Source organism: Filicampus tigris, chromosome 2, assembly GCF_054856515.1.
Source record: "Filicampus tigris isolate MCC_2025a chromosome 2, RoL_Ftig_1.0, whole genome shotgun sequence".
Taxonomy (NCBI): domain Eukaryota; kingdom Metazoa; phylum Chordata; class Actinopteri; order Syngnathiformes; family Syngnathidae; genus Filicampus; species Filicampus tigris.
The window spans coordinates 26,822,539-26,837,256 of NC_141218.1; the positions used below are offsets into that span (position 1 = coordinate 26,822,539).

Here is a 14,718-nt window from a genome sequence, read left to right on the forward strand (position 1 = left end):
ACAGTACAGTGACTTACAGTACCTGCATTGTAGCTGGCATAACTATCGGACAACATGTATGCACCGAACTGTAAGCAAGTCATAAATGCAATTTGAACTCCATCAACAAGTTTTTATTTGACATAAATTGGGTTTAGAGAATGCGTTTGCTGCAATTGTTCTTTTAATTTATGGACATGGCATTGCATCAGTGTGTTGACTTAAGCAGCCTTGAGGAGTTTGGCACAATTAAACATCGTGCACTGGCTTCTTTCTAGCTTTCTTTGTGTGTGTGTGTGTGTTACCCATGGAGACAAAGTACAGGAGAGCAGAACTGTGCATAGGCTGGATGCCTCCTTGACAACAACACCTCGCTAGTAAAAATCAATGTCTGCCGAACAAACCTCACAGGCGCTGCACGCACGCACATACGAGTTAAGGCAGTATTTTCCGGGGGGACTGGAATGCGAGGTGGTCCAATGTGCTAGAAACAAACATTAGTGTCTCACTTAGTTGACTTTTTTTAACTTTGTATATTGATTAACATGCTATACGAGGCGAAATTAAGAGTGAGTATGGTAACGACTAGTCTGATTAATGATTCGTCACTTGAGAGTCCTCTGTAGCATTTTAGGAAAATTCCGTCCCTGAAGCCAGTTTCAGTTAGCAATTTACAGTACAACTTAATAGCATTGTCTATCATGAGCAGACCCACCCAAAACTCTCTAGAACCCGTGCCCTGAAGGAGACAGGAAGTCTGCCAATTTGGTTTGAAGCAACTATTTTAGAGTCAATTTTGCCATTTCTAAGGAATTGAGTTTTCATCATTGCATGTGGATGTGCATGACGGGAAAGATTATAACCGGGCCTGTCGCTGGAAGCAACGTTATTTCGCTTGAGGCAATTGGGTGCTGTGCTAGCTTATGTGTATGCGCGTGTGTATGTGTGTGTGCACGCAACTCCGGCAGTGACCCCAGCCAAGCGCCGTGGGCCGTATCGTGTTGCCGATTGAGCGTGCAGCGTGGCCCCCAAGGACTTAGCAGCGGGTCTTCCACAACATTGGTCGTGCTGTGAGGCTTCTGGTATGTGTTTGTGCACCGCTACATGTGCTTGCGCGCACCACCTTCTATGTGCACCATACACGCACACACCAAGCACGGCGGTTTAAGAGTAAACCAACGATTGGCGCTATTATTATTCTGCGCTGGCTCCGCTCTACTCTGCTGCCAAGTGTATTGCAACTGTGGGCTATCAATTCATAGCTCTGGCCCCCGGGAAAGCGCTTTGGAAAGCAGAGGGATTTTCACGCTGCATGCTGTGTGCTCTTCTTCTTCCAACTCTGAACGCATTTTTTTTTTTGCAAGCTGTACTCTGGCAAGGAAGAGCAAGTGCTAATGTTTGAAGTCACTCAGCAAAGAACATGGTGGGATTGAGAGAATGGGAGGGGGTGTGATATAAAGGCACCAAAATGCATGTTTGTTCATTGTCGTTCATCAGCTTGAATAACAACACGTAAATAATGAATGAGGCGAATGCATTCACTATACTGCAGTGCATTAAATACTTTATTTATCTGCTGTAATACACTCGGCAAGTGTGTTAAAATGTTTAATTGCCATATTGTTCTGAATATTTTTTGTATTGAATTTACATTACATTGTTAGTTTGTTGTCTATAATGGACTCAATTGAAACTTTTATAGTAGAGGAAAATGTAATAACTGAAAATTACACACATAGTGTTGTATATATTCAATGACCACTTCATTAGGCACACCTCTAATGCAGTTAGAGAATTAACTGCAAATCTGAAAGCAAATATAAAAAAAAAAAAGGGAATTGTCACAAAAATACCTCCCAAATCATTTAGCCCACAAACCCATAATCTGCTGTATATTAATGACCATAATTGTGTTGAGATAACAACATTATTTCCTACATGACAATTCTAAATTTGAACTCAAACCAGAGAATGAGGGGTAACCCTAGCCGGTTTCAGAGAGAGAGGTGACTTAAATCAGTTATCGCAGTAAAAGACTCTGAAGCTAACCTGGTTTATCTCCGTCAACCTTGAGTTTCTCTGTGTCTCCGCGCTCTTTCAGAGCCACACACTCTTTTTCATTTCCTCATTCCTTCAGTTCGCCCAGGTGAGTTTTGTCAGAGCGTAGTTCTACCGTCTGTCATTAAAAAAAATTGGAGTCAGTATATGAGAACTCCAGTAGACACAGTATCACTGAAAAATGTTTCTGTTGAATTTACTCACTTTTATTTCGTCGTGGTCGCACGAAATATAATCATCTGGATTATGATGCATTAAGTACACTGTACTGTCCATCTACTAAATAAACGTATCTGGATCCAGATGATTTTATTTTGTGCAACCACCTGACGAAATAAAAGTGAGTAAATTCAACACACTATATTTTCAGTGCAGGTGGAGACAAATGTGTCCTTTTCATAATGATCCCGTAGATGAAGGTGCAGCATTACGAAACAGAGAATTAAATATTCGTCGGGGGATCGGACCACACATACATGCATTAAAATTAAAATTATTTTATTTTGTGCAACCACCTGACGAAATATAATTGACTAAATTCAAATTCATCAATCCCTTGAGATTATGCCGAGGTCTTAACTGTTTGAACTATGTTTTTATATTTCATCAGCTCTTATTATAATATTTTTACTTAAGAGGTAATCACTGTGAGCATGGAAACTAATGTTATCAATTCAATAATAATAACTTCTGGTATTTTTATCCAAATTCAAACATTTCCATCACAGAGGAAATTATTTACTTTTTATTTCATTTTTTTTGAATTCATAATAGATTATTTATAATAAAATTAAAACTGTGGATTCATATTATTATTTCATTTTTTTGAATGCCTTCATTTGTATTTCATTCACATTGCATCTACAGTATGTCACTAAATAAATGTATCAAAAATGATAGAACACAGTATGATGCGGTCCAAAAAAACTAAACTGAGCCTTATCTTTTTAAAGTCAGAATTTCTCTGTAATCGTGTAGATTCCAATTTTTCAACCTTGATTCTGTGGGTGTACCTAATCTTGTGTCTGTGAGTATATGTCATTAAATGTATTGTCACACTGAACTGTTTCAATGTTTTTTTGAAGTAGACTTCATTTAACGACATTACACAGCTGATGTTGGCCCACCTGCCAATATCTGGTGAGTGGCTCCTCTCAAGGCCTGTTGTACTCGAACACGCTCATGAGCCCATTCAGAGCATTCAGTAGTTGCCAAAACTGAGCAACGCATTTGGATCATTAGCTCATCTACATCTCGTTTTTTTGTTTTTTTAAATCAACTATTTTTTGTTATTTCAGCACTGTTGAAATATTAATGACCGCCCAGTAGAAGCAGGTTATTGTTGTTGTAAGGATTTCTAAATTGATCTGAGATTGTGGACGATTACTCATTTATTTATGGCGTTGTCGTATGACTTTCATTTCATGGTTGCTTAGGAAAGGGCGCCATTAACTAATGAAATCTTCACCTATGAAGTGACTGCGATCTAAAGCATACATCTCTGATATGGACCATATAGTGTTATCCAGTGTCAACTATGAGTTAATCCTTAAGATTTTATAATGTATATAAAATGGTAAATGGGCTGTCACTTGTATAGCGCTTTTTTACCTTCAGTACTCATATTGCGTACTGATGATGCAGCATCAGGGGCAAATGGGGGTTCAGTATCTTGCTCAAGGATACTTAGAAATGGAAATAATAGACTCCAATCCATATGAATACTTGTTTCAGAGACCCTTGGCAATTTTAGGCTCTCCTGGAAATATGTGGAAAATTCATCCCGTGAAACCAGTTTTACTTAGCAAGATTAAATTGGGTAGGCGTGTCAATCATAAATAAACCCATAATAAAAATCTCAAGGACCCATGGCCAAAAAGACACAGGAAGTCTGCCATTTTCACATTTCCTTTTTGGCTTTTCCAAGTGTCCTTCGGAGATGAATTTGTTCTAGAGATTTTGTTTGATCCTTACCAAATTCAAACCACATATACAAAACAGAGGGGTGACACAAAATGTACAAACCATTTGTGTTGTGAGTTTCTTTGTTGGTGTTTTTGCATAGCTGGAGAATGATGGCGAAGTTTGACAACTCACCATAAATGAGGGAACTAATACAATAATTCCACTATTAAAAAATGTAGCCCCCAAAGCCAGTTTTATTTAGCAATATCAAAATTTGTTGACTCGTCTATCACAGATAGGTCCCAAAAAGTCTCAAGAAGCCATGTCTTTATGGAATATAAATTAAGCAGGAAAATCCACCCACTTTTAGCCATCTCAGGGGTCAGCCATTTTGCCAGTTTTGTCGACTGACGATGACATCGAGTTGCTCAGGGCTCAGATAAGGACCAATCGCGACTCACCTGTTTTCTGAAGCTGAGCCATGATTGGTCGTTATCTGAGCCATGAGCAACTTCAATATGTCCTCTTCAGTCGGCGGAAGTGAGAAAATGGCCACCCCCTGAGCTGGCTAAAAATGGGTGGATTTCTCATATTCCTCAAATCGCAATATTAATCAGAATGCCGTGTTTAGACTAGTGGGCCTGAATAGAACGTATTCTGGAAAAAATATGTTTGGGTTGAGTTCCACTTTAAGTTTGCAAATGTGACGCCTCACCATAAAAGAGGTCTGAATATTCAGAGATGCTCCCAAGTGAACATGTACATGCGGCATAGACACTCCATAATCCCCGCTGACAACCCAGGCTAAAATGAGCTCCTCACTGACATACAAACGCTGAGTCTCTCAGTCAACATGTATCACTATCATGCATCCTTGATGTCAATTCCTACTTTCCTATGAACTAGGGCTTAGGCGGCATCTTGTGGCATCTTAGGGCATTACAGAAAGAGGCAAGGCTTGACTGTATAATGAAACGTTGACTTTAGATCCGGGGTCTCAAACTCTTGTCCTCGAGGGCCGCTTTCCTGCATGTTTTCCGTCTCTCCCTGCTGCAGCACACCCGATTCAAATGCTGAGGATTGTTATCAGGCTCTTGCAGAGCTTGCTGATGAGCTGATTATTTGAATCAGGTGTGTTGCTGCAAGAAGAGTTGGAAAACATGCAGGGAAGCGGCCCTCGAGTACCGCAGTTTGAGACCCCTGCTTTAGAGACTCTACCACCTGTGCCGAAATAGTTTGGAAGTGTAACATGTTACCTGTCTGCCCAAGACAAACAAAAGATGGCCACACAGGAGAAATATTAACTAAGCGTTTTGTCAGCGAGCTAATTGGTAGAAGAGCGCGTTTGTGGCGGTGGCGGCGGCGAGCTGTCAGAAGGGAGACGCTAAGCTGTCATCATCTGTGAGATCATCTGCCATCTGCGCTCTCGCGGAGGTTTTTGCATTCAGAACTTGTATTTACGTGGCATGCATTTGAAATGAACGTCTGGAATTCAAATACCCACTGATGAATGCCTCCTAAATAACTCACAGGGTTATTTCTATGGTGCAATAATTATGTAATCTTTGAAATATTGGTTACTTCACCCCCTACCCATCCCTCTGCTGAGATGTGACTTAAAAAGAGGTCTCACTGTCTGTTCAGACAGCATTGAGGAGGAGGAGAGCAGTTAAGATATTCTGGCAGAAAGTATGATGGAAAACACAACAATCCATTTCTTTCCCTTTAAAAAAAACAGAAAAAAAACGGGGAGTCTCTGGAAATTGTCAACTTTCCTTGAGTAAATCAACCACCCTCAAACTCATCCAGATCAAGGTTGTTCTGATGTTCCCCAATTCCACTGAGTAGACATCCTTTCCGCCCTCCCTCACTGTTCCTTTGGCATCCTACGCCGGGGTAAGAATATTGCCATTTTAACATGGTACATATCCACAAGTGATGGCATTTGGAGTTCACCCATTTTCTGCATAAAGCACACTACTTACGACTGACCGACCAACAGCCAAACAGCACCTGCTCAACCGTCCAACTTACATACATACCTTGCTCCATACCTACTTTTCTACCAACCTCTTACCTACTGACCTCCTTCCTTTCCTACTAAACAACTGCCTATGTACTTAACTACGAGCTGATCAGCTGACAGCCTATGGATGGGTAGACCTACCTACCTACCTCTGCTTAACCCTCCCTTTTGACTGACAATAAGACAGACTTAAATACCTACAGTACCTCTCCCCCTACCATCCAACTATTTGACCGACCTCCTGTTTGACCTCCAGAAGCAACCTACTCACTTACTGTACTTACATCCATAGTACCAACAGCCCAGCAGACCTACCTACCTATCGACCTACTAACTCCTTACCTATGACCTATTGACATCCAGATTGACCCACCTACTACTGACTGACCAACCCAAATACAGGATGAATTGAGTAACATCGCACCTTCCTCACTACACACGTAGTTTTGCTTTATTTTATATATACAGTATATATTTTTGGTTATGTTTGTATGATTTACCTTTATTACCCCCCTAGTGAACAAACTGCTGGGATCGCTGCTTATTAGCAAGGCAAGTCTGTGCTATTTTATCGATTGAACACACTGCAGATAAAGAACCTACCTTCCCCAAAAGTGTTTAATCCTGGATGTCATCCATTATTCACTACATTTAAACCAAATTCTAAAAGGGCTTTTTATCATGCACTTTCAGGCATCCCGAGCGAGTTTTCTTTCAGAGATCATGTTGTGCGCATACAAAGACAAAGATTAAATAGTAGCAGGAATCCTATGCACACACCATTTTGTGTTTGCCGAAGGCCGAGGCAGTCATAGCAAATGGCCTTTCAGTTCCATTAGTGGCGGCATCAGTCTCTTAATGGAGAGCAAAATGGCACAGGACCTTTTGCGGTACTTACACAATGAACATAAAGTCTTTCATGACGTGCGCTCAGCTTAATGGCTGCAAAGCGACTTTTGTGCCGGAACATTATACCGTGTGATATGCAAGGGCTCTCAATGCTTGAATTCATTCTAATTTAAAATGAATGTCACAGGAACCCAATAGGCCTGGCTGTCAAAAAGTGGCACCATTGTGGCAGAATGTGAAAGACACAATGACGGGGGGGGTCTGTTTGGTACTGTTCAGACGCTCCATTCTCATATCCCTTCCACTCTCGGGAATCTTGACTGGCACCGGTGGACGTTCTTTACGGTAGCAAAGAACGTACAACAGGGGCGGGCCATCTTTTGTGCTCAAGGGCCACGTTTCATTTTTAAAACGGACAGATGCACCAGGTTATTATTATATGATTGAGTTCACCAACCGAACGTTCTACCTTCCTACTCACCTACCTATCTACCCACCGACCATCTTAACAACCGACCGTCTGACTGTACATACAGACTAACCTTACTACCTCACTACCTACCTAAGGACTGACTGACTGACATACCTGCCTCACCTACCCACTGATTCACTACCCCAAAGTATATATGTACTTAACTACTGGCTGATTGCTGACAGACTGACCTACCTACCCATCCACCTACCTACCTACAGTACAATATGTTCTAAACTATGACTGATCAACTGTCAGATTAACCTACCTACGGACCAGCTGACCTACCTACCTACCTACCTACCCACCCACCTTTCTCCCGCCCTCCCTACTCACTTGTCTATCTCTACTTATCTATTTCCGGACAGACCAATATACTGTGTGTACCTGCCTACCTACCAACTGACCTGCTACCTACCTACCTACCTACTTATGACCTATCTCCTACCTGTCTACCTACTTTTCTTAAATACCTACTGACCAAATGACCGAAATAACTCCAACCTAGATAAGTATTAAAAAAAAAAAAATAGCACGTAACTGATCAATTGATTAATCTCATCACCTAACCCCTCTAGGAAAGGAATTAAAATGCTCATCTGTGTGTGTGTGTGCGTGTGTGTGCATACTTGCGTGCGTGTGCATGTGTAAAGCCTCCTTAAAGCCATTCATACCAAGACACATTTTGGGAGATGTTTGTGCAAAAACACAGAGTCATCGTACCACTGCTTTTAATAGATGTGCAAGACTCATTAAGGAGGCAAATTAGTGAGTCATTGCAGCTCTGGCATGAAGTATTCATCAGGAAGAATGTTTTAAGAGCCTCTTTCTGATCATGACTTTTCTGATCCGGCCGGGTCTTTCTAGCGGGCTCTCCGCCTTGCTGCCATTTCAAAGCCGAAGCGTTTCATCTGCCTTCCCAGCCACTGAACTGGCACTTGAAAGGCCAACTGGCCCATGTAAAAGCGCAATGTCCAAAATCCCATCGCTGACTGATTTTTGTGCAGAATCCTACTAAGTTGAGGATTTGTGTGCTTAGGAGACGGGTCTCTTCGTGTAAAGGATTTTTATTCATACGCAAAGAGCTTGAAACCCTTACGCTAACTTGAAAACCCAGCCCAGGCTTGGAACACTAACTTGAGACCCTAACCCTTGCTTGGAACCCTAATACAAAACCCAAACGATGGCTTGAAATTTTAACTTTAGTCAGACTTTTTTTTACATTTTATTTAAATATGTGTGTGTTTGGGAGGCGAGTCTCTTATTAGTGCTAAACCTTAACCCTCACCTGAAATCCTTAGTTGACTAAGACATACAGTACACGTCCTTGAAGACGTGTGCTTGGAAGGTGAGCTTCTTCACATTATTAGTAGTACTCATATTAGTGCAGTGCCATTATTAATATCCAAAAATGCAGCGTTTTGCATCGGCATGCAACTTTTTGATACATTTTACGCCTGGCAAATGTATCCCTTTTATAGTTCTTCTTAATGACTTTGCCTCTAAACTGTTGTGGCTAAACAACAGCTTTGTTTTGCTAAATGCCTCATGTTTAAGTCATCCTCCTTTTTTTTGTTATTATTGTCAGTGAAGTCTTGTTTCCAGGCATATTTCCCTTGATATTTCAACACAGTTCTCTCCATCAACATAGCAGTTAGGCTCCAAGTGAGGTACAGTAATTCCCTCATCTCCGCTCCCTCTGCTTTGCTTCATTACAAATGATACAACCCACTCAAATAATAACCTGTAATTCCCAATCTTAATCATGATTTAAAACCCTGTCCAGGCTTGAGCCCCTAAATTGTACCCCCGACACTTGTTTTAAACCCTTATCTAGGCTTGAAACCCTAATGTAAAACCATAAACCAGACTCAAAGCCCTAATTTCAAATGCTGACCCTTGTTTGCAACCCTAATTCAAACCCTAAACTCACCTTGAAACCCTGAACTGAAACCCAAACTATTGCTTGGAACCCTAAACCTGGATTTAAACCCACATTTGGAAGTCTAAACCTTGTTTGAAGCCCCAATCCTGTCTTGAAACCCTATTTTGAAACGCAGACCCTTGTTTGAAAATCCAACCCAGGCTTGAACTCCTAACTTGAAACCCTACCATACATATAGTTCATGAATCCTCGTTTCCAGACATATTTCCCTTGATATTTCAACCCAATTCTCTCCATCAACATAGCACCGAGGCTCCAGGTGAGCTAATTCCCTCATCTCCGCCCCCTCCTCCTCTTCTTGCTTTCTTGCTCCCCTACATCAAGTTTGTGCTGGAGTGCGTGCTGATGGAAAATGCTTAAGTCAACAAAAATAATAAGAAAGCTTTGCTGCAGGCCCAGAGTTGAAGCAACAGCTGACACTGATCCACATTTCTATTGGCCTGCTTAGCACTTTCCTAATAGGACGCTCCGTCTGGCCCGGGAAGATGAGTGTGGCGTCTCGTGTTCATTATCGTTGCCTTTGTGTGTTTTCCACCGGTGGAACAAGCACGCTTGCGCTCTGCTGCATCACTTCAGATCAACAATCAACTTTGGGCTTTAAATACGGCATCAACCACCAACACAACTATGCCTATGACCGATCATGTAAAGACTGTCGACCTTACTGTAAAACCAAAAAACCATGGCCTAAGGTCCTAATTTGAAACCCTAAACCTTACTCATGCTCGAAATACGGCTGTCACTTTAATAATTACAAATGACTCATTTTCTTCATAATCGAAGATACGATGAGTTTCTCAGACCTTTCTCAGAGGTTATTCGCTTTGCTTCTTCTTTTTGTATCTTTGGTCTGTTGTGTGCATTGTTATTCCATTCCTGCTACCAATCAGAGGGGAACAACTCGGGATCTCTTAGCTTGATTCTATGAGACATCATCTTTAGAGGAGGTTTGTTTCTTAATTGGTGTGTTACATAATCTGAAATACAAAGCTTGCTACTGAAGGTTTATGACCTGGAGATAATGAAATACATGTCACTTACACTTAGCCTGTCCTGAAACCATACCTTCAAACCGGATTGAATTGGCTTGAAACCCTAATTTATAACCATAACTTAAAACTTAACATGATTTGAAACTTAACTTTTAAATTGCTGAATCGAATCCTGAACCTAGGATCTTTGACCACAATTTGAAACCCAAACACGTGTTAGAAATCCTAATTTAAACCCATTATCCTGGCAGCTCGAAACCTGAACCCTGGCTTTAAATGATCATTTGAACCATCGCTCCTAGTTTGAAAGCCTATCCCTTGGTTCATGTACTACTTTGAAACACTAACCAGAGCTTTAAACCCAATTTTGTAGCCATAACCTTCTTTGAAAAACCAACGCTGGCAGCTTCAAACTCTAACCCCAATCCTGTCTTGAAACCCTAGTTTTTATCCATAAGCGTACTTTAAAACTCTAACCTTGGATTCAAACACCAAACTGCACGTGAAACATCCTTTGAAACCCGAATCCTTGTTTAACCCTAACCTAGGCAACACCCGTTTTACAGTCCTTAGAAAAACGTCAATTATTTGCGTCCAATCTTTTTATTCATGATGGGGCGCTCATCTGCAGCACAGAGTAAATACTATCTATTCAACTCTTTAAACCTCATTTTTACCTTGAAGCGGCAGAAATGTGAAGTTTTCTCGCATTGAACGGCCGTCTTTTATGCGCAGAAGGACACCTTTACAAGAACAAAAATGGCATGGCCATTAAAGGCACTTCTCAACAACATCCTTTAATGGCTGGTTGGGAATGCAGAAGGTTAAACAATGTCATCTAGTTTTTATAATGCATGTATTATTTGTTCCTTCCATTTTCAAGTGGCAATCAAATTTGAAAAAGTGACTGACACAAAAAAGCTTTAAACACTAATCTTATCTTGAAACCCTACTTGGAAACCACAGCCTGTTTGAAAACACCCAAAATAATACATGTGTTCTTGCCCATGAGTTGAATTTGAAATCATGAAAGAAACAATCCCGTTGCTCATATAGTTCGGCCAGCACGACTGATCATGAAGGCCCTGGCCTGGTTAGATTGCCACGGCGACACATATAGGCTAAAATCTGATTGGACAAAATAATATAATGTCCACATATTTGGACTGGAAGTACAGCCAAGAGAAACGCTAAGAAATGAAAAGAATGTTGGGAATAAATGTACAATTGAACAAATATTAGAAATTTAGTGGCACCACTGCATGAACCTGACCAAATAAAGATTAAAATTAACATTTTAAAAATCTGCATTTTTTTCTCTATTTTATTAAAAATATGTGAATAATGATCAGTCACTTTTGAATGTAATGATTTTTAATTGCAATTGATAGTGCAAAGAACAAATGATAGACAGATTATTCACCATATGACTCCAACTCGGAAAGGCGACCCTCTTCCCATTTGTGGCTCATTGGAGCAAATCAGATTTGTCAGCACTGTGCGGCTTTTTTTACCTGTTTAAATGGGCCGAGATGGATAGATTATCACCGCGCGCCATTCTTGGGGGCCAATTCCACAGCTTTGTGTGAAATTGGAAAACCTGTTCTCACCGAGTGAGAGCTAATGGATGTTCTGGTCATTAGTTATCTGAGAATCTTTTCCGGCAGTAATCAAACGTGAAGCATGGCGTTAAGCGGCCGTAAAAGAAGCAGATGCCTCGCTAACTGACCTTCTGTTTGAGAAAAAAAAATGACTGTCAGGGACGCCCTGCTCCGACTCGCCATCCTATTTCTTTAAAACATTTTTTGCCACGCTTGCATCTCGTCTCAGTTTAATGTCTCGCTCTTGGTTGTATTTACTTTATTCGGGGTCTGACAGGTGGCTGTTTGCACTACGTTTTACCCATCTGCTTGATCTCTGTGCCAATTTAATAATGTAATACACGCGGGGCAGCGTGGTGGCTGAGTGGGTTAGGCATTTAAACCTCAGATCCAAAAACATGCTCTGTACACTTTACTAATTGACATATCTGAAATGTCTTCATTGATTTCAAATCCACATTTGTAGTCCTTCAAATGGACACGGCATCATCCAGAAACAATGAATGGCTCCCTCGAATCCCACAGATACCTTAAACCTGGGTTAACATTTCAAATACATGGATGTGTTTCAAATTAGGGTTTCCAATCCTGCGTTCAATTTTGAAGACAGAATTAGGATTTCAAAGTAGGATTGAGTTTTAATCCGGAGTTAGCATTCAAAATTAGTGTTTCATGCCTGGGGTCAGGGTTTCGAAATTCGGTTTAAAGCCAGGGTTAGGGTTTTAAAATAGGTTTTCAGGTTGGGGTAATGATTTAATTGTAAGGTTTAAAGCCATGGTTAGGGTTTCCAATAAATTTCCAAGCCTGGGTTAAGATTTTCAGCCTTAGTTAGGGTTGAAAACAAAACAAACAAAAAAAGAAAGAAGCAATATACAGCTGTTTCAAATTAGTATCAAATAAAGGTTAAGGATTGTATTAGGGTTTCAAGCCAGACTTTTCAGATTTTCAAAGAAAGGTTAAGATTTGAAATTTTTTTTTAAACCAAATTTAGGTGAAACCACATTTTGAAACTCTAATAGTTAGGATGACAAAGTAGGGCTTCAAGACAGGGTTAGTGTTTCAAGCCTGGTTTAGGGCTTTAAACAAAGGTTAAAATTTGAAATGATGTATTGAAGCCAAGGTTAGAGTTTCCTCTCAATCATGGCCACAGTTTTAAAGTCAAATTTCAAGGCAGCGCAACGATTCAATTTGGGGTTTAAAGCTAAGGTCGGGGTGTCAAAGTAGGGTTTCAAGTCTTGGTTAGGGTTTTGAACATCGGTCAGTGTTGTGAATTAAGGTTTCAAAACATCTGGGGTGGGGGGGGCCTCACTAAAACGAACGCTTCGATTGAAGTCTAACATTTGTCGGCCTCCTTCCTCTCTCTTCTCTCTCCAGGCGACCATCTGTCCAGTCCTCAGGGTCCACCCCCCCTGCCGCCGGCCCCCGCGCCGCCACCCCACAAGCAGCAGCCCTCCATCACGTCCCTGAGCCGCGGCTCGCTGGCCAATCACAGGGCCGCGAGCCCGCCGCCCGCCGCCGGCCTGGCGGCCGATTTGCAGAGCACGGCGGAATGCGTCCAGCTGCAGGACAGCTGGGTGCTGGGCAGCAATGTGGCCCTGGAGAGCCGGTAAGTGGAGCGCCGTGCTTCCCAGCATGCATTGCTGAGGCGCTCGCTCGGTTGCCGTGGTTACGCTAATATCCCGCCGTGGGTTAGGATAACATGTCCTGTAGTGATAATCTGTGGAAGAGCGGCGGTGCTGTCCTATTAATTATTCTGTTAGCTTGACAATTAGACTCAGCAGGACTTTGGACTAAGCGGCCTTATTTGCATATTTGCAAAGTAGCGTTTAAAATTAGGGTTTCAAGCCTGGGTTAGGGCTTCAAGTTAGGGTTTCAAAACATTGTTGGAAAGTGTTGGCATTTCAAATTCGGTTTTCAAGATTAGGATGTGGCCCCAAATTAAGGTCTGTTCGTATTGCATTTAGCAGATTCTGGACAAAACCATTCATTGCGTACGGGCTATGAGGGAAATAATGGTTTCAAGACACGCTGACGTCAGACCGTGCATTCAAAAGGGGAGGGGCTGGCGGAGTGATTTCAGGGTAAGGGTCTCAAATTAGGGTTTGGAACTGAGGTTAAGGTTCCAAATAAGGAATATTACTTATTTTCTTATAAGGGTTTTAAACCAGATTTAGGGTTTCATATTAGGGTGAAAAGGTTAGAGTTTAAAATAAGGGATAGTGAATTAGTGTTTGAAATAATGGTTTCAAGACAGGAATAATATGTCAAGCCTAGTTAGGGTTTTAAATAAAGGATAGGGTTTCAAATCAGGGTTTCAATCCAGGGTTATTTTTTTTATTTAGGTTATCAAGCCTGGATTAGGATATCAAATATGTGTCAGGGTTTCAAATTGCCGTTTTAAAACAGAATTAACGTTCTAAATTTAGGATAATGTTTCAAATCATGGTTTCATGACAGGGTTAGGGTTTCAATCTATGGTTTCAAATCTGAGGTTTAGAGTTTCAATTTAGGGTTTTCAGAGATGGTTTCAAATAAAGGACAGGATTTGACATTACAGTTTCAATCACTGGTCTGTGTTTCAAATTGGGATATCTGGCCTGTTTTGGGTTTAAATCCTAAATTAAGGTTTCAAATAAGGGATATTTTATATTTTAAATACGAGCTTTAAATTCAGATTGGGGTTTCAAATTATTTCAAGACTGTGATAATGTTCGAAGTCTGCGTTGGTTTTTCAAACATGGGTCAGTATTTTGAATTGGGGTTTAAAACCAGATTAGGGTTCTATTTCAAATGATGGTTTCATGCCAGAGTTATGGTTTTTAAACCAGGGTTAGTGTTTCAAACTCGTGTTCAGCTTTCAAATCAGGCCTTCAAGTGAGTGTGTGGGTTTC

General features: G+C 41.0%; 1 protein-coding gene across 4 annotated transcripts in view; it reads left to right on the forward strand.

The window, feature by feature from the left end:
• The window catches only part of LOC147151930 (teneurin-3), a 291,176-nt gene that overhangs the window by 107,158 nt on the left and 169,300 nt on the right, over positions 1 to 14,718 (forward strand). For all 4 annotated transcript variants that reach the window (XM_086022097.1, XM_086022105.1, XM_086022112.1 and 1 more), the window contains exon 4: positions 13,202 to 13,433. In XM_086022097.1, coding sequence (XP_085878223.1) covers positions 13,202 to 13,433 — 232 coding nt within the window. The remainder of the gene's footprint in view (positions 1 to 13,201; positions 13,434 to 14,718) is intronic.